The sequence below is a fragment of the Onychostruthus taczanowskii genome, unplaced genomic scaffold (genome assembly GCF_017590055.1).
Source record: "Onychostruthus taczanowskii isolate IOZ18803 unplaced genomic scaffold, ASM1759005v1 scaffold6, whole genome shotgun sequence".
NCBI lineage: Eukaryota > Metazoa > Chordata > Aves > Passeriformes > Passeridae > Onychostruthus > Onychostruthus taczanowskii.
The window spans coordinates 18,078,816-18,103,462 of record NW_024503679.1 but is presented as its reverse complement, the minus strand read 5'-3'; the positions used below and the strand labels follow the sequence as shown (position 1 = coordinate 18,103,462).

Here is a 24,647-nt window from a genome sequence, read left to right as displayed (position 1 = left end):
CTCTCTCCCATCACACCAAGCCCTGTCTTTGCTGGGATCTCTCTCCCATCACACCAAACCCTGACTTTTCTAGGATTTCTCTCTCCCCTCACACCAAACCCTGTCTTTGCTGGGATCTCTCTCCCCTCACACCAAACCCTGTCTTTGCTGGGATCTCTCTCTCATCACACCAAACCCTGTCTTTGCTGGGATTTCTCTCCCATCATACCAAACCCTGACTTTTCTCGGATCTCTCTCTCCCCTCACACCGCACCCTGCCTTTGCTGGGATCTCTCTCTCATCACACCAAACCCTGTCTTTGCTGGGGTTTCTCTCCCATCACACCAACCCCTGCCTTTTCTCGGATTTCTCTCTCCCCTCACACCACACCCTGTCTTTGCTGGGATCTCTCTCCCGTCACACCACACCCTGACTTTGCTGGGATTTCTCGCCCATCACACCAAACCCTGCCTTTGCTGGGATTTCTCTCCCCTCACACCAAGCCCTGACTTTTCTCGGATCTCTCTCTCCCCTCACACCGCACCCTGCCTTTGCTGGGATCTCTCCCCTCACCCCGAGGGAGCGGCTGCAGTCACGGCCAGAGCTGGTTCCATGTTCCAGCCCAGCTCTGTGTCCCGTTTTCCCGTGAGCGCACCAGCGGCACATTAACAGGGTGTGAGGGAACCTGCGCAGGAGTAAACGCATTATCTGAGTGTTTCTTATAAAACGAATGATCCACACCCTCTCTTCACTCCGAGGACAGGCCCTGTTCCCTCAGGAAGCTCCTCTCGGCTGTGGGGCTGAGAAGCCGGTGACGCTCCTGCCGCAGTGTTCCCTGCCCTGGAGCCAGGCTGGCAGAGCGGGGGAGTCACCGGGAGAAGGGTCCGGAGACCTCAGAGCCCTTCCAGCGCCTAAAGGGACTCCAAGAGAGCCGGAAAGAGACTGGGGACAAGACCCTGGAGGGACAGGACACGACAGAAAGGATTCCCGCTGCCAGAGGGCAGGGATGGAGGGCAGCTGGACCCCTGGGAGGGTGGGCAGGCCCTGGCACAGGGTGCCCAGAGCAGCTGTGGCTGCCCCTGGATCCCTGGCAGTGTTCAAGGCCAGGTTGGATGGTGACTGCGAAGCGTTTCCCCGCGCAGGGCACGGTGTGACACGGCGACGTTTTTAATGTCCCTTAAGGCGACCGCTCCGCGCAGCGCTGCCACCCGCCACCTCAGGGCAGGCGGGACCCGGCTCTCGCGATCGCTCCGCGGGCTCCTCTCGCGAGAGCCGCGAGGGGGTCCCTCACGGCCCGGCGGCGGCTCGGCTGGGGCTGGGACCGGCACCGGCACGGCCCTAGCTCTGCCGGACACCGCCCGCTGCCTCGAGCTCTTCCCTGCCGCCGTTCTCTCCCTCCTCCCCTACCCCGCTGCCCTCAGGGCCTCTTCCCTTCTCTCAGCTCCCCCACCTCATCCCCCCCTCCCCGCGGACCCCCCAGTTCCCCCCGGGTCATTCCCTCTTCCCCCCCCTCAGGATTACCCCCTTCCCCTCACATCCCCCCGCACGCTCAGGGCCCCCTGAGCGCCTTCCCCGCTGCGCCTGAAGCCGCCGCCCTCGGCCTCCCCCATGGTGGGGTTCGGGGCGAACCGCCGGGGCGGCCGCCTGCCCTCGCTGGTGCTCGTGGCGCTGCTGGCCGTGATCGCCGTGCTCGCCTTCCACTGCTGGAACGCGGCGTCGCGGCAGGCCCTGCTGCGGGAGGAGCTGGCCGAGCTGCAGAGCCAGGCCCAGCGCACCGAGGTGGCGCGGGGCCGCCTGGAGCGGCGCAACTCGGACCTGCTGGGCAAGGTGGACTCGCACAGGAAGCAGCTGGAGCAGAAGGAGGCGGACTACAGCCACCTGAGCAGCCAGCTGCAGGCCAGGGACGGCCAGGTGAAGAGGTGCGAGGACGGCAAGGTAAGGGCAGCGGGCGGCGGGGGGTCCCGTGCCCCGCGGGGCGGCTCAGCCCGGGGCACTGCCTGTGCTCGCCTGCCCGAGGTGTCCCCGCAGCCCCCCGAGGCTCAGGTTTGGTGCTGCTGGGACAACTGCAGCGCTCTCTGTTTACTGAAAACGTCCCCAAAAAGAGCTGAAGATGTCCAGTGTGTGTGTGTGTGTGTGTGAACAATGAAAATCCCGAGAGATCGCTCCTTTCCAGGTGGCTGTTTCAAATTTACTTACTGCTTTTTAGCTGTCTCTGCTGAGAATATTTGATCTTTTGTGATTGTTCAAGAAACCAGATAAAAAACCTACAGTTTCAAGGGAAATTAAACCAGTGTGGTGTTCAGTAGCACCCTGAGCTTGCCTCTTGGAATGCCTGGTACAGCACACTCTGATTTTTATGCTGCCAGCGTGTACTTGAGCGAAAAAAACTCAAACAACCCCGCTGCTGACTAACGTGTCATTTTCCTTGGCTTGGAGAAGCCAAGCTCATTGAAAATTCAGCTGGCCCTTTCAGTGGGGGTGGCCTGGGGATTTCTTTTGTTGTGGAATATGAGTGAATGGTTCAACTTTCGCTGTTGTGCTTCCTGAAGTGGGAAGTTCACGGGGCTCAGCACGCAAGTCCTGCTCGGGGGGCATGTGGGATGTATTTGCATGCAGGTCATCTCTCTGCTCATTGAACATTGAACTGTTCTCACAGCGGGATTTATGGAAATGCCACACTCTCTAGGTTTATTCTGGCTAGGTTTGTTTTTCTGGCCCTTTCTTATTGCACACTGGATGAGCAGCCTCAGAAAATGCATTGAGTTGTCACAGAAAAAGCTGAATATGTACACGTCACATTCCAGAGTTAGATTCCCTCAAACTGATTAAGTTTGTATTAATGTTTCCTACTGAACCATTAAAATTAAGCCCTTTGTGTGTTCAGCAAACATCTTTTTAATTTCTGTCTCTTCTTAGACTGCAATAAAAATTCCAATTGGATATGATATGGACTCCATGATCTTAAAGGTGTTTTCCAGCCTCAGTGATTCAGGGATTCTAAAGCAGTTGGGGTTTAGCCAAGATACTTCCCCTTCTGTCTGCAGAAGGGCAGTCAGCTGCTTTGGTGTGTTAGTGTCAGTGCCTGTGGGTGTAAAACTCCCCTGGCAGGATTCAGGTAAGCTGTCAGGCACAGGTGAGGAAGGATTTCTTCCTGGAAGGGCTGCTCAGGCACTGGAACTGCCCAGGGAGGGTTGGAGTGCCCATCCCTGGGGGTGTTGTCCAGGGAATTCCTGGATGTGGCACTCAGTGCTCTGGGCAGTGACAAGGTGGGGATCAGGCACAAGTTGGGCTGGATGGTCTGGGAGGGCTTTTCCAGCCTCAGGGATTCTGGGATCAGTTCCTGGGCTCCATGACAAGGGGTGCTGTTAATGCAAGGAACTGGTATTCTTTTGGAAATCTGTGGTGTGTTCCTGTAGGACGCTGCGGGAGGAGATGTAGCTCTGAGCTGGGCGGTGCAGCACTGGTTACTGGAGCTGCTGCTGGCTGCCCCTGCCTGCCCACCCCTCTGCTGTTCCCTGCCATCTGCCTGGCCTTTGGACACTCTGAGTGTGACACTGCACCGGGCAGAGCCAGAGGGCAGCAAGACAAGCCTGCCCAGTAAACCTCCCAAATCAAATTTAGTGTTAATTGCCTGTGGTGTGTGCGGTGTGCCTTCCTCCTTTGTTCCAGAAGCTGCCACTTAAGGCCGTGTGAGCTCGTAGCTTTTGAACATCCTCTCTCTTGTGTTCAAAATGTTCAGAGTGCCCTGAGAGGCCAGAAGAGCAGGATTTTATCAAAAGCCAGTGGCTGGCCTTTTTTCCTCCCGTGTAAGCCACTGTCTTTTCTCAGTGGCAACAATGTTTATTTTTTTTCTAAAACCCTTTAAGTGACTCCTTTTAAGGACCACTGCTTCTCTGAGAGTAGAGAATGAAGCTTTGTTTTAGGGAATAAAAGTCTGTCACAAGGAAACAGTAGCAGACATAAAGTGTCTGACCAAAAAAGACTTGAATGATAATTTTTTTCCTCTCAAAATAGAATTTGACAAATCTGTCTGACCAAACTGCTCCTTACCTGTGATCTTAGTCTGTTTGTGAAATGCAGGAGCTGAAATAAAACCCCAACACTGGTATCAAGTTCAGCAAATTCAGTCTCATTTTAAGGAAAACTCATTTGAAGAGTCTCAGTGTCAGTTCTGCTTTGTGCTCCTTTGTCCTCAGCTGAGGTTCTTTGCCTTGTGGTCACATAAATCAAGTTCCTTTCCCAGTGCTGAGGCAACTCCAGTTTCTGCAGCAGCCTCCTCTTGGCTCAGGGATTTCTGGAGTCAAGGCCAAAGCCTTGGCTCTCCCCTCTGTCCCCTGCTTGTGGAACGAGCCAGTCACACTGCACCAGGGTGTTGTTTGCTTTTGGGAGCAACTACGCGAGTGTGACCCAGTGTCTTGTGTTTAAAAAGAAACAGGAAAACATGAATTCTTGGGAATTCTCCCCTCCTGCCGTGAGCTCCTGAGGGTCTGTTGGACCTTGGAACAAACAAGGAGTTCTCTTACGAAGCGCCCTGTGAGAGGCAAGCAGGGGTAATGCCTACCTTGGAGTTTGGGCAGGTGCTGCATGCACAGGTAGCACCAGCTCCCTGAGTATTCCGTGGGTTTTTGGCAGCATGCCCTTGGGTTTTGGGGTTTTTCCACGGCTTAGCGCATCCGTTTGCCGTGAGCGCAGTGAAACGTGGGACTGGCAGGAGCACCTCTCATTCCATACCTGCTGCTGGCCCTGCCAGCTGTGGAACACTGCCCTGCCCTCACCTGCTGCCCAGAAGTGCTCGGGATGAACTGCTCAGTCAAACATCCCCAGCAGCAGCTGGCTCTGTTCTTTGTTGCCAAAACGTGGTAACTCCTCAGTTTGCAAAGCTGTAGCTTGACAGCAGCAACGTGGAGTTGTTACATGGCAAGATTCACAAGTCAGGATTCGCTGGAGGGTTGCCACATGACCATGCATAGGATTTCTGGTGGGTTTTTTTCCTGTGCAGGGCTCATTGGGCTGCAGAGGGTTTATTTTCTCCATCCCAAGTGCTTGGAAAGGCCCTGAGAGCTCAGCAATACAAACAGGTCTAGACCGAAGGAGGACAGGGCCCAGGAAGAGCTGGACCTGTGCCATGGCTCATGGATTGTGGGTTTTGCATGTGTAGGTGGAACAGATCCCATGAATCATAAAAAAGCTTCCTCCTTTTCTGTCCTTCAGATGAGGGACATTTGCTGTCAGCTGAGCTGGTTTGGATATAAATTCTGTCACTTCTCTCTGAAACTCAAAATCACCAAAAGGAAAGATTGTGTGATAAAAGTGCTGCACATTGCCATGCAGCTCCTGCTCACAGACAGCAGCTCCCCCAGCCAGGCACATGGTTATGGGATAAGCAAGAGCCAGTGGGAAGGGTTTGTGTGTGAGGAATTCTCATAGATCTGAAAAAAGACCCCGCTACTTCCCAGGATCTCCTTTGTTCATAGATTTATTGGGTTCTGGGGAACACCTGCATCAGAGTGGAATATAGGAAAATACGATTGTTGCCTGTAGTTTTGCAAGAGGGGGAGATACTTGTTCACTCACCCAACAAATCTCTGGGTGTACCTGCTCCCCTGTCCCCTGTTGGAGGGGGAGCTGGCATGGTGGGTGCCCAGTGCATGGAGAGTGACTTGTGGTGGTGACTTGTGTCTTCTGCTTCCCTGAGTGTCCCCTTCCCTGTGTGTCCCCTTCCCTGAGTGTCCCCACTGCAGGGCCAGTTGTGCATTTGAAGTGAAGCTCTACAAGTCCTACCCAGGCTGGCCCTGATGAGATGTTGCTTTGTGCATCCTGTAAGGGGGCCTTGAATGCCTCGGTGGGCAGAGCATGAGACAAACGTGGCTCTGACGTGCCAGGAGGCTCCTTGAGTATCCCTGTGGGGAGTAATTTTGTCCCTCTTTCAGAGCACTGTGGTCAGAGGGCTCAGGTTACCTAAAGATCACGTTCCTGGTGGAATTGATAAATGCTGACACATTACCTGTGGAGCTGGACTTTTTGGTTATGTTTCAGGGTTTGGAAGAAATATGTTCAAGGCCATTTTGTTTATTTTACTGGTTTTTCTGCTCTGTCCCTAGAATTTGAGAGTTCTGCTTGCTTTTTTTTTTTTTTTTTTTTTTGGGAGAAGCCTTGTGAAGTGGCGCTGTGTCCTGCCATAGGTGGGAGCTGTGGTGGTGCCTCTCCAGGCCCTAGAACCTCTTGGCTTTTGTTTTGGGCATGGGTCAGGATTTGCCTGTGCTCCATGTGCCCTTCTTCAGGATCCTGCAGGCTGGCACAGAAGCTCTGCTGCCCAAGGAAGCTCTGCTGTGTGCCCGGAGCTGTGGGATGCCCTGTGCTGCAGGAAAGCACCATCTCTGCAGTTCCTGCACGGCTGGAGTGCCAAGGCAGGAATGCCTGATCATACCCAACGGGACAAAGGGATCAGCCTGCTCACAGTGCCTCTTGTAACACAAAACCACGGTGGGAAATACATTTAAAGAATGAAGAATTTGATAAAAGGGAAGGCTCAGGTGCAGGGAGGAAGTCCTAAAGGCAGGGCAGTGGTGTTTTGGGGTTTTTTGGCAGGAAACAGAGGTGTGACTGACACAGACACTTCAGGGACTATGGGGGGAACTGAAACAGCCCCTGTGTCCAGGTGTGTCCCCGTGTATGTCCCACCATGTCCTGGCTGAGTGGCTGTGCTGGCACTGCAGTGTGCTGTTCCCAGAGGTGATGCTGACCTTGTCACCCACGCGTGACAGCCCTGCTCAGCACCTTCCTGCAGTTACCCTTTGTATCACTGTGAAACTGCAAGAAGAACAGCCACAGCCTGAGGGCAGGCAGGGATTTTTACCTGCTTTTGCAGAATATTCCACACCTTAATCTTTCTGTTAGTTCCTGCTGGTTTTTTTTTTTTTTTCTTTATGTAATGACAAAACAAAGCATCTTTACTTCAGGACTTTGTGTACATTTCTTACTTATTGTAACTATTTTTTTTCCTTACTAAAAATGCCAAATTAAAAGCTGTTGTTGTTTACTGGTGTGAGATTCCCTCTCAAAATAAAATGTGTGTTAGGATGTTAGATAGCAACACATAAAAGATCTATTTAAATATAGCAATTCTATTGTATCATATATCTTAGGTAACAATTGGTTTTGCTGTTGATGCTGTATTTATTTTTATCTACCTGTGCTTTGACATTGGCTGTTTACTGTCCCTCTTGCAATATCAGGATGCAGCATGTTTATTTTAGTCGAGACAATCTAGTTTTTTGATATAAATATGTTCTGGAATTAAAATTTAAGCCTTTGTTAGCAAAGGCTGAACACAATGTTTAGTTTGGTGATGTCACTTAAACTCACTAAATACACATTTCTTAGATTTACAGGAACTTAGTGCACGTCACTCTGATAATCCTCTCCATATGTTGGCTTCACCAAGCAAACAGACACACCTGAGTGTTCACAGCCCAAACCCTCCCCAACCTGCTGTATTTATCACCTGTATTGATCCAACCTTTTCTTCCTTCCAGATGAAGCTGCAGAACAACATCTCGTATCAGATGGCAGACATACATCGGCTAAAGGGTGAGGGATTCATGGCCAGCTCATTTGGCAGGCTGAAGCTGTGCATTTTAACTGCCCAGGTGCTGCAGAATGCAGTATAAATGAAGGATGTGGTGATGCTGGAACTCATAATTCCACGTTTCTCATCATGTAAAATCTCATTGTGTTTGTTACCTGGTGTGGGTAGGTGCAGAGCTGGCTCTCACTTTGCTGCAGAAAGGATGTGTGTTCTGGCACTGCTGAGTTACAAGACAGTAGGATCATTTCCATGGCCAAACATGAGTTTAGTAGAGTTTGATCAGAAACACTGCTGAGTTAGAAAAGGTCCAGGATGCATATTTGCAGTTCTGTACAGACATGATTATAATGCCTGGGGTGTTGCTGTATTCAGAGCGAGCCAGAACGTGATGAGATCTGAACATGCCTGCACACAACACACATGGGCTCTGCCTGTATCTGTGTAGCTGCAGCTTAAAATAGTACAGAGCTTCATTATTCCTAGCCTGAGGAGCAGGGAGAACTTCTAGAGCATTGTGAAGACAGGAAATCCGTGCTGGCTTCACGGTTAGCGGGAAGGTGCCTCCTTTTGTACACTCACTGCCACAAACAGTGTTTGAGCATCCTGCCTGGAGTAAGCTGGCAGCACTTCCATGTTACTCAGAGTGACAGAACTGTTCAGGAAGTTACGGACATTTCCAGCAGATAAGTGATACAGCGTTGTGCAAGGTTTCTGAGTGCTAAGGTGCAGAAACACTTAGGGAGATTGGCATGGTGTCAGAGGAATTTGTCTCTAACTCATGCTGCCATCTGGCATGCGTGAGTAAAGTGGCATCTTCTTCAAATCGGTTTAAGAATCTTTAAAGTATGTCTAGGCACGGAAGTTGAGCAATTTCTTACTTAGCAATATTGGAAATTGTGTCTGCCATGGGGCATTTTTTCTTACCTTTCTGTATTCATGCTGGTTGTGCTCTTTTGCCCAGAACAACTGGCAGAGTTGCGGCAGGAGTTCATCCGCCAGGAAGATCAGCTGCACGAGTACAAGAAGAACAACACGTACCTGACGAGGAGGCTGGAGTATGACAGGTATGTCCTCAGGAGTGGTGGTAGCTGCACGCTGGTGTGTGTGAGGGGGACCTGGATTTACTAAAAAGTGCTAATTAATCTCGTGTCTGCTGATTGTCAAACGCGAGCGTGCTCACTTGGTGATGCACCTGAGCTAACTGTTTGACTTTCAAGTTCTTTGTGGTGTTGTAGTCCTTCTCCCAGCGTGAGATAGGAGCTAAGGAAAATCTTGACTTAGTGGAATTGTTTTGCATTTTTAAGTCAATGTATTTTTTATAACATGGAGATTTAGCTCATTAACACATGAAGGAGTCTAAAGGACAAGTCCTGTGTCACCAGCATTGCTAATTGCTCCCTTTCTAGCGGTGTAGTTTCGTTTGTTTCAGCTGAAAGCACCTTGTGTAGATTAAAATTTTAAGTTGACTTCAGCCCTTTCAGCTGATGATAGAGAAACAGGGAGAACAAATACTCCTGCTTTGAGGAGTGAGGAAGACTTGAGAAAGTGTTTGAAACTTTTACATACATAAAGTTCTGTACTGTGCTGAGAGTTTGTGGGACATGGGAGTTTTGGTGATTGGGCTGATGTCGTGGCTTGTGGGGCAGCTGGCTGTGTATTCAGATGGTGTTATTTGAGTTGGGAGCAGTAACTGATAGTGGCACTCGTGCACCTTCTCTGTTGACAGCCAGGAGAGACACATTACTTTCCCAGCAGAATTAATATTTGTGGACAGATTAACTGTGCAGCTTGACCTTTTGGTTGCATTCCAGCTTCTGGAGGAAGTATATTCAAGGCCATTCTCTTCATTTTACTGGTTTTTCGGCTCTGTGCCTATTTTTTTTCCAGCTCTGCTTTCTTACTGTATTAAGTCCCACCCCATATACATGCCAGGACAGACTTCTTGGACAGACTATTCTGGTTATATCTCAGGTCTGGCTTTCTGTGCCACTTCATATTTTTCCCCTTATTTTATTTGTGGGAGAGCAGATCCAACAAATGAAGTGTAACTAATGGTGTGTTTCTCCTCAAGCTTGCAGTGTGGGCAGCAGATCAAGGAAATGAGACTGCAGCATGAAGAGAATATCAAGAAATTAATGGACCAAATTGCTCGGGAACAAAAGGTAATACCAAAAAAGTTTGTGTTGAACGAGAAGAGCCCAAAGCCTGCTGTTTGCCTCAGAGATGTCGAGGCCTGGGACATTTCTTCCCTAAATTTGTGTTCAGGATCCCCCTGAGCAGCCCTAAGTGAGTGTTAGTGTAAGAAATCTGCCTACTGTCTCACTCAGTGGACTGAGCTGGAAGCTGAGGCCAAATTCTTTGCTGTGCTCCAGCCTTGCTCCATGATGTCATTGCTGAGGATTTCAGTTGTTGCCTGTAACATGGATATCTCTGTTGAGCTCTCCAGGGTGGGATCTGTGTTCTCACAGCCTTACCCACGTTACTGCAGAGGGAGCCTGAGCTCTGCTGAGGCCTGAGGTGCTAATGTGATGCAAATTGTGATGGTACTGGAATGGTATCAAGGGTGTGATTACATCAAGCAGGCTGCCAGTAGAATTTGGGCCTCTTTCCTGCAAACAGATGCTTAAATTTTGTTTCCTTACTTCATCTATGAACATCTCAAGTAATAGGGCAGACCGAGAGCAAGTTTGTCACATCTTTTCTTACAGTCCAGAATTGTTTCAAGGCTCTGACCTGAGGCTTAAGGCTTACCTTAACCTGTTCTTGTTGTGCTTAACACCCGTGTATGGCAGTAGAAATGTCCTGCAGCTGTGCTGTGCTGAACATTTTCTGTCCAGTTGTGTTTCCAGGTCCCCAGGGACAGCTTTGTGCATAGAGTGCTCTGCTCTTTGCTTTGGTGATCACTGAATTCATAAATGCAGTTCTGCTGACCCAAAGTAAGCTCGAATTTGAGGATGTTTATTTTGTAATTTCCAGGGAAGTGTTTAATGTTGTCTCCTTATTTTTTCTAACAGGCCACACAAAAAATTCAGTCTAGTAAAGACACTGCAGTCAGCCCCAGCAATGGTGACCAGGCAATACCTGAGACTGTTGGAGGGGTGGAAGATAAAGACATAGTGAAGAATGAGGAGCCTTCAGAACACGTTGCAAATGGCAAAGGTATTTTCTTTTTTGGGCATTTGTGGTAGAGAATGGGCCAGTTGGGTTGCATCCTTTGCCAGCCTCCAGACTGTGCATTTCTCTGAAGCAGAAGAAGGAATTGTTTGGCTCAGGTACATTGATTAGCTGCACTGATTGTTCTAAATTAGAGCCTTCCACAAGAGGGAAATTCACAGTTCAGGCTGAAGGGTTAGTAAGGCAGAATATCCTTTTCTTGTCTTGCAGAGAAAATCAAAGCAGGAGGAGATGCAGGCATGCCTGAAATAGAAGATAATGACCCTGCTAAAGCTGAAGATACTCCCACTGGTTAGGAGAAATACTCTTCATTCTTTCACATTTGGGTCTTGGTGGTGTAGATGTTGTGTGTGAACACCATGTGTTTCACAGTGAGTGCAGACTTTTAAAATCTCTCTGTGGTAATAAAATTCAAGTGGAATGTAAAGTCAGATCATTTCTACTGTGCCTTAGAGGTTTGAATTCTCAGAATGGAATGTTTTGGATAATGGCCCTCCTGGAATCTTACCTTTTATATTTTCATTAAGGAAATGATAAAAAAACCAGGAGTTTACAGGATTGTTAGAGCAAGACCAGGTAAATAGTGTGTTTGTTTCATGTTAATGCTTTTGTCCCTGTGTTCTGTTTTAGCTTTAAAGAGGCCACTTATTTCAGCTCCTAAAAGTGAAGGTCATCAGCCTGTTATCAATCTTCCAACCGAACAGCCCCATGCTCCAAACCTGGCACCAGGTAACATTCCTGTTAGCAGGTGACGAGGCAACATTTTGGTTACAAGAAGAAAACCAGGGATAAATTCCTGTAGGATCCAAGGCTGCATTTTTACCTGGCTGAGGCACTTGGGCTGCTATTGTATGATCTCTTCTTGTACCCTCTAAACCAATAATTTCTGACCCTTTTGACCAATGACAACTAAATTAGAGTTAGAAGCTTGAAAGATAAATGCTTCAAGTGGACAGAGAAATTTCAATGAGTGTTCCTCCTTAGGGTACTAATTAGGGCTGCACCACCCCCTGAGGGTTGGTTGTTGATCTCTTGGTAGCCACAATCAGATGTTCCTGTCACCTGCCCAGTGTCCTCCTGTCCCTGGGAGCAGCTCACTTGAGGTGGCATGGGGAAGGTTTAGGATGTGAGAACTTGAAGTCTTGCAGTGAAAGGGTTTGGAGGAATTGCAGTTAGAAGAGAGACAAACCCAAAGAAAATGAACCCTGTGCCTGATCAAGTCACTTTAAGGTCAGAGAATATCAGGTGATGGCTGCACTGCAGGTGGCTTGTTCCAGTCCTGTCCTGCTAAAATTCTGAGTGTAACTTCCCATTCCAACGTTGCAGGTTTGCCCAGTGACAGTGATGGAAACGCTGACATTGCCAAGCAGATCCCTCCAAATTCTCTCCAGCACTTGAATTTTGAAGAAAATGTGGAAACCCAGAAAGAGCACAAGATTGAGCCAGACCAGATAAAAATCCCAAAGAGCCGAGTTAGCAACTTGCAGAAGATTAAGCAAAGTAAGTTGGCCAATATCACACTTTAATATGTGAAAAAAAATCCCTGCATTTTTTATCTGTGTAAGTACCTGTCTGGAAAAAGGGGACCATTGCAGAGGATGGCTTTGAAGAGGGAGCCTGAGAAGGAATATAATGTGTTCCTGGAAAAAAACATAGGCTTTAATGTGTTACTTTTCACATGTACATTCAGTTAATTTTAAAAAATTATTTCCTTATCGGAATTTAAGATGTTTTTGGAAATTACTGCATGGATAATTGGTTAAGTCAGAACTTTGATACATGCAGGATGCTGAGTTACTCACTTTATTACTTGACTTCAGTACACTTTTTGGACAACATCGTAGGAATTCAGTCAAAAGTGAAAAAACTTTGGTTGTTTCAATATCACTCATAGAACTTTGTGATGGAGCAGGGACAAGTGTATTACAAATTGTCACAGAACCTGGGCAGGCCTGGCTTCCACTCTGTGTATCCTGAGGTGTGCAAGGCTTGTTGTTTTATCAAAGCAGCTTCTGGAAGAAACTTCTGGAGTGAGAAAGCTTCTAATTTGTTAATGGGCTGTCTCTCTTCCCTGGTCACAGATTAAATGATAGGGGGTAGTTGGAGCTGGGAAGGAAATGTCTCCACTGTGGGCTGTGAGGGCGTACCTGAGAGTCAGGAATTGTCCTCAGTTAGTCTCTTCCCTTTGCTCCTTCATATTTGGAATAACTCTGGTTGTAGGTTTTAACGGTGCAGTGAGGGAGAGACTTTATCACGGAAGGAAATAGCTGTTCCAGGTTTGTGTAAGGGTCTGTCCTGATGGTCAGTGGCTGTTCAGAGAGGTCCACTGGTGACAAACTCACCCCTGGTATGGAGGAGCCCAGCTGTGACACAGCTCTGCAGCTCTCACGTGGGCAGGGGCCTGGCTGCTGTTGGTGACTGAGGGCTGTGAGGCAGAGGGTGCAGAGTGGGACTGTTCAGCCTGGAGGAGAGAAGAGTCTGGGGAGACCTTAGAGTTCCTAAAGGGGCTCCAGGAGAGCTGGAGAGGGACTGGGACACGGGATGGAGGGACAGGACACAGGGAATGGCTCCCACTGCCAGAGGGCAGGGATGGAGGGCAGATTGGGAAGGGATTGTTTCCTCTGAGGGTCACAAAGGCTGGGATGGAATTCCCAGAGCAGCTGTGGCTACCCCTGGATCCCTGGAGGTGTCCAAGGGCAGGTTGGACGGGGCCTGGAGCGCCCTGGGACAGCAGGAGGTGTCCCTGCCATGGCAGGGTGGCACTGGGTGGGCTCCCCAGACTGACTGTGCTCCCTGAGCTCAGTCTGTAGCCTTTGTGGGCCTGCTGCATTTCCTGGGATCTCTTCATCAACTTCAACCTTTCCTTCTGTCAACTTCAATCCATTCAGTGCTTGTTTGTCACAGTGTCTCTGGCTATCCATGGGCTGGTTCTGCTGGAAGTTGGGTACATGCCCTTGTCTTAGTTTGGGTTTAACCAGTGCAAATCCCACTGTCCTGCCTGGGTTTTGTATATAATGCAGTGTCAAAAATACCCACGGAATCATTCCATTAGACATGAACAGGCATGATTAATGTATGGAACTTTGGATTTCTAAACAGATCATGGGTGTTTTTCTTGCTTGTTTTATGAAATTACCTGAAACTGGTGACCCTGGGCATTTGAGCTGTGCTAGGTGTGATTCTGCTGCTTTTCCCCCATACAGAGAAGCAGGATGGTACTGCTTCTGTCCTGGTTTTTGTATACACATTGTTTTAGGGGATAATTTTACATCTATATCTGTCCATTTTTAATCCTGATGTTGAAATCATTCTCCAGTTTTACTTCTCCATTAGCTGCTTGTACTGGGAATCATCACCTGCCCTGACAGCCTTGGTGCCCAGTGTGTAAGAATTGTATCACACTTTAATCCCATTTTTCCCATTTATACACAGTCTTCCAGGCCAGTGAGCTCTGCAGACTCAGAGCTGCTTCCCTCCAGCACTGGGCTGGAGGAGATCTCCCTGTATCCCATTAAACACCAGCTCTGAGCTGACATCACACCAGTAATCTCTCATGTGTGCCTGGGTGATTGCCTGCTCATTCCGTATTTCCAGCTGATTCCTGTTTTTCTCATGCATTGTTTCAGGATCTGAAACCACTCTTAATTTTCTGTTGAGAGATGGAAATACTGGATTTGGGACATTTTGGAAACGGTTAAAGCTTGCTAGGGAAGCAGTGTAAAGCCAGCTAGAGTTTCCAAGCTGAGCAGTGAGGGCAGGCCTGTGCTGGGCTCCCTCCTGTGCCAGCAGGGCACCCTCTGCAGGCACTGCCGGGCACTAGGGCAGCTCCAGGGTGTGCAAAATGCCAGGCCTCAGCTGAAGTGGGTACTGACCCTTCCAAGAGTGAGTGCTCTTGTGCTTTTTGAGGAATCTTGTCTTGGTGCCTGTGGGCAATCCGAGGTGGAGCTGTTTGGGCGCTCACTCAGCCCTTCCTGTGCAGAGAGGAGTGTGGGACAGTCAGGTGCCACGAGGGTGACACAGAGGTGTCACCTGCATGGAGGTGCTCCTTGTTCAACCCCTGCCCCAGCCCTCTCCCTTCTCCCCCCTTTCTCTCCAGCTGGATCTAGCCCAGACCCCGACTGCCTCCACCTGCGATCTGCTCTGGTGCAGGATCTCCCTGTTTCTTTCCTCTCTGCTGCTGACTCACTCCTTTCCTACTCCACAGGCCGGTTCTTTGATGAGAATGAATCCCCTGTGGACCCGCAGCAGGGTTCTAAACTGGCAGATTATAATGGGGATGATGGGAACGTGGGTGAGTATGAGGCAGACAAACAGGCTGAGCTGGCTTACAATGAGGAAGAGGATGGTGATGGTGGAGAAGAAGACGTCCAAGGTGAGCTTGGGCCTTACCTCCATCCCATTGTGATAAACCCATGCTGAATTCCTTGTTGAATTTGTGTAAAGCCTCTCTGGTTTAGCTGATCGCAAATTGCTCAGACAGAACAAACAAGCTTGAAATTTGGTCTCACTCTCTGTGGGGCAGCAACAATGCAAGTCTTGAGAGACAGGGTTTTGGCACCTTACTGCAGTTGTCTATAGCTCCTGCTAGGAAAAGAAAAACTCTAAATTCCAGAGATGGTTTTAGCCAAACCCCCAGCTCTGGCCCCTGGCTGGGTGGGCTTTGGGCCTTGACATTCCTAAATTGTCAAATAGAGGAATGAAGTGGTTCAACTCCTGCTCTTGTCACACCTGCCTGGAGCTGGTGAGCAGTGAGGCCTCGGGTGGTGATTCCAGGTGTCACTTTTGTGCATTATACACAGATTCAACAGGCTTGTGGTGTTCTGCTAACCCACCCCAGAGCTCCTGATCCAGTGCTGCCTAACACCTGTGTGTGCATGGCCATTCCCTGTCCTGCATGCAGCTCCTGCATCGCCTCCCTCGCTTGCCTCTGCCTGCCTTGTCTGCCTTCTCCATCCAGCTCTCGGGGGATACTTGGGACAGACCTGCATGTCTGTAGGGCGAGAATGTTGGGTAAACATAGAGATTATTTCCAGTTAAATGGAAGTGTAAAATAAAGAGGGGGAAAAAATAGGAAATGGGACAAAAACCCTACAGGTTCCTTGATTTTGACCCTCATAATATTATAAGTTATATAAGTTAGTAAGTTTTTAGCTGGAGGTTTTTCAGGCACCGTATTTAATTGGCATCTAAGCAAAATGAATGGGCAAAGCCAGTAGAAAGCAGCTGACTGTGTGAGCATGCAGCTAAGTGCAGTGTCAGCAGGCTGTGCTGGGCTGCCAGTTTGAAACTCGTGCACAAGTAGAGGAATAGGATGGACCAGAACCTGTGACCATTGATTAACTTGCTAATGAACTGCAGTGCTGCTCCAGCTGCAGCCTGATGTGTGCCCCTTGTGCTCAGGACTCGTAGGGGGCTTGGTGTCACACCTGCCCCTCTGGCCGGTGGTCCCTGGGCTGGCAGCTGCACAAGGGCACAGGGGCATGCAGAGCAGCCTGGTCCAGCAGCAAATGTCCCTTCCTGTGGCACTTTCCTGTCCGTGCTGGGGCCATGGGAGCCATGCTCCTGATGGTGCTGGGCTGCTGTGGGCAGGGAGTGCAGGGTCTCCTGTGTGTCCCCGAGCCCTCAGTGGGTCCAGCTCCTTGCTGCAGTAGTTCCTCACCTGGGCTTCGGGATGCAGCTCTGGAGCTTGTAACTGCAGCTGAGTCTGTGCTGCTGGTGCCATCTGCCTCGCTCAGCCTGGGTGCTCTGGACAAGCCTTGCTGTGAAGAAATGTTCCCAATATCCAGCCTGACCTTCCCCTGGCACGGCCGGGGCCGTTTCCTCTTGTCCTTCCCTTGTTCTCTGGCAGCAGAGCCAGACCGTAGGTGGCTGCCACGCGGTGCAGGGATGCAGCACCCTGTCCCTGTCCCTGTCCCCATCCCACAGAGCTCTCATTGCCCCTCTGTGCTGCTCCATCCGTGTGAGTACCTGGCTGTGGGGCCTTCACGGGGGAGCTCAGGCAGCAGGGGTGCCATGAACAGCTGCAGTGACAAGGGCAGCATTCCCCAGTGCCACTTGGGAAAGAGTGGGCGTGGTGCAGCTCTAAGTGGTGGGAAAATGTGAAACCCCAGAGACTGGGCTTGTGTAACTTGCAGTGTGAGTGGTATTTGAAAAAACAGCTCTGACTGACAATGACCCCATCAAACATTTCCCTTCCAGGTGGGGTCCCTGCAAGGTCCCTGCTCTGGTGGCTTGGGATTTGAAGTTGGGAAAGGTCCTTCTCCTGATGAACCCCTCTTTGTCTCTGTATAGACAGACTGGATTAAGAGCTGGTGGTTAGGGTTAAAGGGTGACTTCTGGAAGCTTCTTCCTGCGGGATGGTCTGAGCAGATGTGTTGCTACCTCAAACCACATTTCCCAAGCTTTGTTCTGTTGTTCCTTAATAACTTGTCGTGTTGGCTTGAGCTGTGATTTAAGTGTGGCTGGTGGAGCTTCCAGGGGCAGTATTCCAGAAAGAGTGGCTGCTTCAGGCTTTATACTGATTTGTCTGCAGGGCAGGAGAGGCCAGAATGGGGGGGTTGAAGGGAGGGTGGTTATAATTGTTTAGGGAGGGGAAAAAAGGAACAAGAATTTCTATCTAAAAACTGTCAGGTAAACATCGCCCGGGTCTGCATCAGGCTGAACAAAGCTGTGGCATGTGCCACAAAGCCACTGGATTCCACATGGTTTCTCCTGCCTCTAGGAATGTGCAGGCTTAGATTGAAATTATCCAGGGGAAATGGCCAAACTGGGGGATGTTCTTGGGGCAGGGCAGCACCCAGCCTGGTTCCTCCCCTGCGGAAGGGCAAGGGGGTGTTTGAAGGTGGCAGCTTCTAAAATGTCTGTTAGTGGTGGCTGGATGGTGGAGGGGGAGTAACTCCAGGACGTCCAGGTGCTGTGGTGGCACTTTCTTACTGAACAAACCTGTGTCCTGCAGGTGAACTCCTGCCTTTGGCTGCTGGGGCAGCCCCTCAGGCCCCTGCCTGGCTCCCGGGGTGCTGGGTGTGAAGGTGTGGAGAGTTCCAGGCAGCTCAACTTGGATTTCCTTTGCTGTGAACAAGAGTCTTTCCTGATAGAAAGGAATAGCTCTGAGGTGCAGGAAAAGCTTATTAGTTGGAACAACTGGAAGTTGTAGGGTTTTTCACTTTTTGAGGGAAGGAGGCCCCTGGTAAGGAAGGGGTGCCAGTGACTTCCCTGTGCTGATCCCTGAGCTTCCCACCCTCTGTGAATGGTGTCAGCTCTGGGCGTGGGACTTTGAGCAAGAGCTGGGTTTAGTGGTGGAGTTTGAAAGCTTGGTAGGCAGTCTCCAAGCCAGCAGCTGGTGTGACAGTGCTGCAGGGTCTGCAGTCAGGCAGTCTGTGAGGTGGAGATCCCCCTGGAGCACTGACAGCTGGGCTGGACACATCCCGTCACCAGCCCTGGCCAGCTCAGGGCTGTGCCCTTTAGCAGCATGTCCCGGGAACTGTACTTCGGTATTTTTTCAGTGATACCACATCAGATCTGATCTGAGCATTTTAATTGTGATCTAATGACAATCTGTAATTGCAGATGACGAGGAGCGAGACCTGCAGAATGACCTGGGGGACTACAGCAAGTCCCGCCTCAGCGAGGGGGTCCTGTAGGCCCCGGGCACAGAGAGCTCAACCCAGGAACCTGAGGTGCTGCACAACTGGACCTGTTTCACTCCAGTGTTTCCTGCTTCCAGGGAAGCTGAGGATCAAGTGCCGAGAGCGCTCAGCAGCAGGAGGAGAGGACCCCCTCTGTACATATGTACATATTTGTACTGTTGCAGGTTGTATTAAACCCACATCTTTGCTGTTACATGGAGCTGGTTACTCAGCCTGGTCCTTACCTGTAATAATCTCTACACTTAAACCCAGTCTATAAACGCAGGCTGAACTGTTTCTGCCACTTAGAACACTTGGAACCTGGAGAACTTGTACAGTTTGTACCTGATGTAACAAAGCCACTGTGGAAGCCATGTACAGCCAAGAACTCCTTTTCTACAGTCCCACCTGTGTGGCAGAGCTGCTGCTCCCGAGTGCTGGGGTTTGTACAGCAGTGAGAATGGAATGTCAGATGGACTGGGAACTGAATGGTTCATTAACTGCTCCTTCCTCACTGCAGCCCAGCACCACACCCCCCTGAACTCCTGTACAGTGACCACATCTCATAGCTAGAGCTGCAAATCTGTAGTAGGACTTGAATAATTCCATACATCCCAAAAAAGTTGTGCAACTAATAGCTTGACTTAAAAGGTGATACAAATAATTTGCAGCTTGTAGGAAATCTTTGTGTTAAAGAGGGTGTGTCAGTGAGAGACGTGTCTCCAGCAGCTGTGTCAGCCCCTCAATGGAAGGACCAGCCCTAGCCCAGGTGAACACTGTGGGTGCTGGTGTGCTGTCCCAGAGTGTCCATCCCACTCCAGCCACTCCAGTTCATTTCCAGTTCCATGCCCTGATCCTGAACACCCAGCACATCCCACCGTTTGGTTTTCTCCAGCAGATCTGTAAGTCAGACCCTTTTCTGTATCCTGTGGAGATGATTCCATTGCTCTGCAGTGGTGGGAATGAGGGGGATTGTCCCCCCTGCTCCCCCAAGGGCTCCTGTGGACACAGGTTGATGGCCCTGGTGAGGGTGATTGAACTCATCCCCGTGCTCTGGTGCTGGGCTGAAGTAATGGGTCAGGTTTGCTCCTTGCCAGCTCAGCCAACCTCTTAAATAAAGTTCAATGCTTGTACAATTATGTTATGGGTTTTTAAGACAGTTTATTATTATTTCCAGTGTCAATGGCAAAAAGAATTTCCCCCAGTTTCGCATGTAAAAAGTGGAAGTCCAGCTCAGTGCTACTGTCTCCAAAGTAGTGCAGCATCCTACAGCACAGCCTGGGGAGACCCCTAAACAGAGAGCTACTTGTGACATGTTGTGATGAAACCATTCTGTACACACAGCCTCAGCTGCTTTTCCCTTCCCTGCCCATCAACAGTAGCCTGTCTTGTGCTCCTGTGCTGAAGGTGGGTTGCTTCATGTTTCTCCTCCTCTGCCTTTTCTTTTTCTTGCAGTCCATGTTTTCTATTTTTTCCTCTTTCCATCCAAGTGCTTACTCTGCTTCACCCTTGTGCAGCTACACCTAGAGCACTGTGTTTATTTCTGGGCTCCACAGCTCAGGAAAGAGAAGGGGCTACTGATGAGGGTCCAGGCCACCAAGATGATGAAGGAGCACCTCTCCAAGCAGGAGGTGCAGAGTCGTGGGCTCACAGCTGTGTCTGCAGCCGGGCTGTGCAGCGCCCCCCGGGCTCCCAGCACTGAGGAGAGTGAGAAACCAGCTCGGGTTTGTTTTGAAAATGCCCGTGCCATTTGTGTGGAGCCGGCTCCCGTTGCCATGGCAATGGCAGCACAGACAACGCTGACAGATCTCGAGCAGCTGCTTCCCTCAGCACCCAGCGAGACTGGGAATCAAACTGGCTCTCACATCCCGGGCCCACAGCACAAATCCAACAAAGCCTCTTCCCACCACGGCCAGCCCACGTTTTAACCAGTACACCCAGGTAGCCCCAGCAGCACAGCCAGTCCTGGGTCTGAGGCTCCAGTTCTAAATCCCTCTGGATCCACGTGGCAATGCATTGCAAACAAGGAGCAGGGAGCTGAAATTCGACTGCCAAGCTGAGGGATGAGTTCAGGCAGTGTCAGAAATGCAGGCACCTCCACCCAACAGCCAGAGAAGGAACTCCAGTTACTCCAGCCAGTCCTAGCTGCCCAGTTTTGGAGGTTTTCAGCAAACAGACTCTGCCAAAGCTTTCCCGAAGTCACATGGATCCCAGAAAAACAAAGAATCACTGGTGAGCCCATTTTAATTTCAAAATGAGGAAAACCAAACTGATGGGTAGGATGTTGCCAAAAGGTCAAACCCAGTTCTGGATGAAACAAACCCTCGTATTTTTCAGCATTTTAATAGCCACGAAGAGCTAAAGATACTTTGAAGTGACAGGAAACAAACAGACACGAGATAACGGTTTGTGGATTTTATTAAATGCTATCATTTTACATTTTCATATATGCAAACCCAGCAATGGTGGGAAATCCAAAGCCTGCAGGACAGAAGAGCTGGTGAGTGAGTGTCCTGCAGTAGTCCATACAGAAAGTACAAAAGGTTTTCTTCTCTGTAAATCTGTTTACTACCTCTGTTTACAGTTTGCACACTGGACTGAACAATGCTTATTCATGTGGTGGTTTTGGAGGTCCTGAGCTCTCAGCAGGACCCATTTCCCTGTACACACACATCTCTGAAGAAATTCCCTATCTGAAAACTTTCTCCTTTATCCCTATTAAGGAGAATTTCCACGTGCTATAAATGTCAGCTGCAATCCCTGCTCCAGGAGATACACGGAGCTTTCAGTAACCAGCTGAAGTAACCTGGGACCCTTCCTTGAGGAGACAGACCAAAACAGTTGACAGGATCAAATCTTACTGCAATGAACTAGAAAATGTGAGATTAGGCACTATAAGGAGGAGCAGTGTCCTGCTGTTCCAGCTGGCTCCAGCACCGAGACCAGATTTCTGTAGTTTAAATAAAACAGGAAAACAAACCCACAAAACCAACCGGGGCCATCTCTCACTCTATTTATGAGAGAGCAGTGGAATTTTCAAGCCAGCCAGAAACAGAGTAATGATATTTATGCCTGAACATTTTTATGCCAACATAGAAACCATAATACTCCAATTCCTCGACCCATGTGCAACCCTGTGTAGCCACACTGGGATTACTGGGATGGATAATCTACAGTTCAGCTTCCCAAAGCTGGGTTTCACTGCTGGTGGCAGTGCATTTGCATCCCTGGAGGAACGCCTCACGCCACTCTCCAGTGCTGCACTGTGCCAGATCAAACACAAGGCTCATTCCCGTGTGTTCCTGCGGGGTTTGGGGGCAGATGAATCCCTGCTGCTGTCAGCTGGAGTGTCTGCAGTGAGAACAGCGAGTCTGGAGCTGCTGCTGGACAGACTGGCTGCCAGACGCCGGGGACGGAGCAGCAGCACAGCCTGGGAGCTGCTTCTCTCAGCTCTGGCCACCAATCCCGTGGAACTGATCCCCTTCAGAAAGGCAACAGGGACAGCAAACACTGCAAATGGGCAATAGTAACATACAAACCCAAAGAAGACTCCTGAATTTGCTGAGAAGTGCCAGAAGTTAAACTGAAAGTGGAACTGGAATAAACCCCACCCAGCCCTGAGCTGCAGATGCTGCAAAAACCTGCCCCACATGAGCTCTGCTCACTCTGGAGCACATCACTTTATATGGTGCATAAACACAGAGCTAAGGGCTCTGCAAGGCTCAGGGGACAGAGCTGGGAGGAAATCCTAAACTCGGAGGAACAGCCTTCAAGGAGCAGCTGGGATCCCACTGCAGGAATGGGCAGTGCTCTGACAAGTGCACATTTCCCCTCCAGTGTCTCTGTGAAGCAAACGTGCTCCTTGACTGTCTCAGGAGCCCAGATCCTCTGGCCAGGGGAAGCCCACTGCTGCCAGCTCAGCCTGTTCTTTGGCCCAAACACACACACTCCGAGCTCTGAAGGCCCCGTGTGCCAACACAGGGTTTTCACACTGCCCACAGAGAGCTGAGGCTGTGCTCCGTGTCCCCCTGGGACCTCTGAACTCCTCCCTGCACAGCAACACCATCAGCAAGATGATTTGCCATATTCCCTTTCCTGCCAGTCCAGCCCTTTCTCCCTAATTCAGCACCAGGGAACTCCAGGAGAGCACAAGGCACTGTGAAAAGCAAATTTTGATATCCTGTTACACAGAAAAGGGCAGTTCTCATTGCAATAAAGATCAGTTTGAACCTGAGTCACATGTTTAATCTCTTGTCAGTGTTTTTGGCCGTGCTGGTGCTCACACAAATACCTGCTTGTTTTGAATCTTGCTGGATCAGCTCCTCTGGCCGCTCGTTTCATTTTAATTACATGGCTTGAGAGGGTATTTCCACCCACCATTTCCCAAAACTCCCACTTTCTAAGTATCAGCGACTGTCCTTTTGGGGCAACAGTGTGAGACATCACACAGTTATCCTGCCATACAGGTTCCTCCTCAGGGACTGCCAAAGCATCTTAATGAGGCTCCAACATGCCCAAACTAACCTTTTTCACAGCTGATCATTCACAAAATATTCACAAGAAATACTTGAATGGAATTCTAAAGGAATATGGTTCCCTGTTCTGAATGAGTTTCCACTGTTTCTACTACCTCTTTTCTATGGTAAAATTAGCTTTATAGTGTCCAGACAGACTAGTAGAGTCCAGTGACAATTCTAAAACAAATCTTGGCTTCACAGCAGCAGATGTTCTTCTCTTTAACAAGCCAATAAATATTTTAGGTGACTAGAGAGCTGGGACTTCTATAATCTGATCCACGTTCAAAAGCCAAGCAGGGAGTCAACAGGTACCAGGAAACACAACACCCGTGTAAGTTTCTTCACTGCTAAATTAGAGGATGCCAGATACTCCTGTAAAAACCTTCCACTCTGGGCAGTACCTTGAGATGTTATCCTGTCACAACACAGCTGAACCCGAGAACTGATTTCTGTTACCAAGACTGGTCAGTAGAAGTGATCATCAAGAGAAAAATTAAGATACCCAAGTTCAGTAGCACTGAGATGAGAAATGTAACCTCACTACATGCTCCTATACTGCAAGAGATGGCCAAGCTGCTTCATTAAGCTCTTCAAATAATAAAGCACGCAGCATCCTCAGCATTTCCCACACAAAGAGGCTGCCTAGAAAAAAAAAAAAAAAAAAAAAAAAGAGAAAGCGGAAATAAAACTTCACAACACACTCCACAGGCGACTTAAAACAGCAACCGAAACCGCAAGCCAGCCTGCCCTACGCTTCGGGAATGGGACGGAGGGCGAGCCGGCCGGGCCGGGACCGGGGAGCGGCCGGCGGTGCCCGGGGGAGCGCGGGAAGGGGCGGCCGGCGGGGGCTGCGCCGTCCGCCCGTCCGTCCGTCCGTCCGTCCGTCCGCGGCGAGTCCTGCCGGCGCTGCCGCTGCTCCCGGGGAGCGCCGGAAGGGCCGGGAGCCGCGGGCAGGGCCGGGAGCCGCGGGCACGGCCGGGACTCGCTCCCGCTCGCGCCCCCGCGGTCCCCTCAGAGCTCCCCCTCTCCCTTCTCCCCTCACCTCCCGGCCCGGCGCCTCGGCCCTGCCCGGCGCCAGGGCACCGGAGCGACCGCGCCTCCTCCGCCGAGCACCGCGGGCGCTGGGCACCGCTGCCGGTCCCTCTCCCGGCGGCTCCGGCACCGCCGCCGCCGCGCCAGGCCCCGTTCCCTCCTTCCCGGCCTGCCCCGGCCCGGCCCCCTCCCCCGGCCGGGCGCGCCTGCGCGGCGGCCCCGCTGCCATCCGGGTCCCTCGGTGCGGTGCAGCGGGTCGGTAGGCGGGAAATGGCGACTGAGCGCCCGCGCGGGTCCCGCGCAGGACGCGCCTGTTGCTGCCGGTGTTGTCGCCGCCGGGGCGGCAGCGCTGGACGCGCCTGTCAGCGGCCCCGGGGGCAGCGGGACGGGCTCGGCGGGGGCGGGCGCCGGGCTCCGCGCTGCCCGGCCGGGGCTCCCGGCGGCGGCCGCGGGGATGTCAGCGCGGGGGACACCAACTTTGTCGGCACCGTGCGGGACCCCCGCCGTCCAGGGCCGTTATTGGCATTCCCGGTCCCCGCTGGGAACGCGGCGGAAGGAATTAGCGTGCTGCATACCACATTGATTATCTGCTCGCTCGGTGTTACTGGAGAGCACCGTACGAGCCTGTTGCTCAATTTTATGGTGCTTAAGAGCGCTCGAGAGGACAGGTCTGGCTGTCTGCGTGAGGCTGTTTGGGTGAGCTCGAGCCTAGGTCTGTCCAGGGTGCTTCGT

General features: G+C 50.7%; 1 protein-coding gene and 1 long non-coding RNA gene across 3 annotated transcripts; one reads left to right on the top strand and one right to left on the bottom strand.

Annotated features, from left to right (window-relative positions):
* Positions 1–1,264: 1,264 nt before the first annotated feature.
* GOLM2 (golgi membrane protein 2) lies at positions 1,265–18,580 on the top strand. Of its 2 annotated transcripts, XM_041419107.1 has the most exons (10): positions 1,265–1,914; positions 7,515–7,569; positions 8,529–8,631; positions 9,639–9,729; positions 10,582–10,726; positions 10,952–11,032; positions 11,372–11,470; positions 12,068–12,241; positions 14,946–15,113; positions 18,308–18,580. In XM_041419107.1, the coding sequence occupies exons 1-10, from the start codon at positions 1,588–1,590 to the stop codon at positions 18,379–18,381; spliced, it is 1,317 nt and encodes a 438-aa protein (XP_041275041.1). In that variant the 5' UTR covers positions 1,265–1,587; the 3' UTR covers positions 18,382–18,580. The 2 variants fall into 2 exon arrangements, with proteins under 2 accessions (XP_041275041.1, XP_041275042.1); XM_041419108.1 differs by lacking the exon at positions 14,946–15,113.
* A 2,186-nt stretch (positions 18,581–20,766) lies between these two features.
* Positions 20,767–24,085, bottom strand: LOC121343700. Its single transcript, XR_005953733.1, has 2 exons — positions 23,926–24,085; positions 20,767–23,525 (listed from the first exon to the last, which is right to left on the bottom strand). It is a non-coding gene; the product is annotated as an uncharacterized LOC121343700 (long non-coding RNA).
* Positions 24,086–24,647: the final 562 nt, after the last annotated feature.

Coding starts and splice junctions, on each gene's coding strand:
- GOLM2 (XM_041419107.1), top strand. CDS start 1,588: ATGGTGGGGTTCGGGGCGAACCGCCGGGGCGGCCGCCTGCCCTCGCTG. Junction 8,632..9,638: donor AGGAGGCTGGAGTATGACAG/GTATGTCCTCAG, acceptor TTTCTCCTCAAG/CTTGCAGTGTGGGCAGCAGA. Junction 11,033..11,371: donor AGCTGAAGATACTCCCACTG/GTTAGGAGAAAT, acceptor GTTCTGTTTTAG/CTTTAAAGAGGCCACTTATT.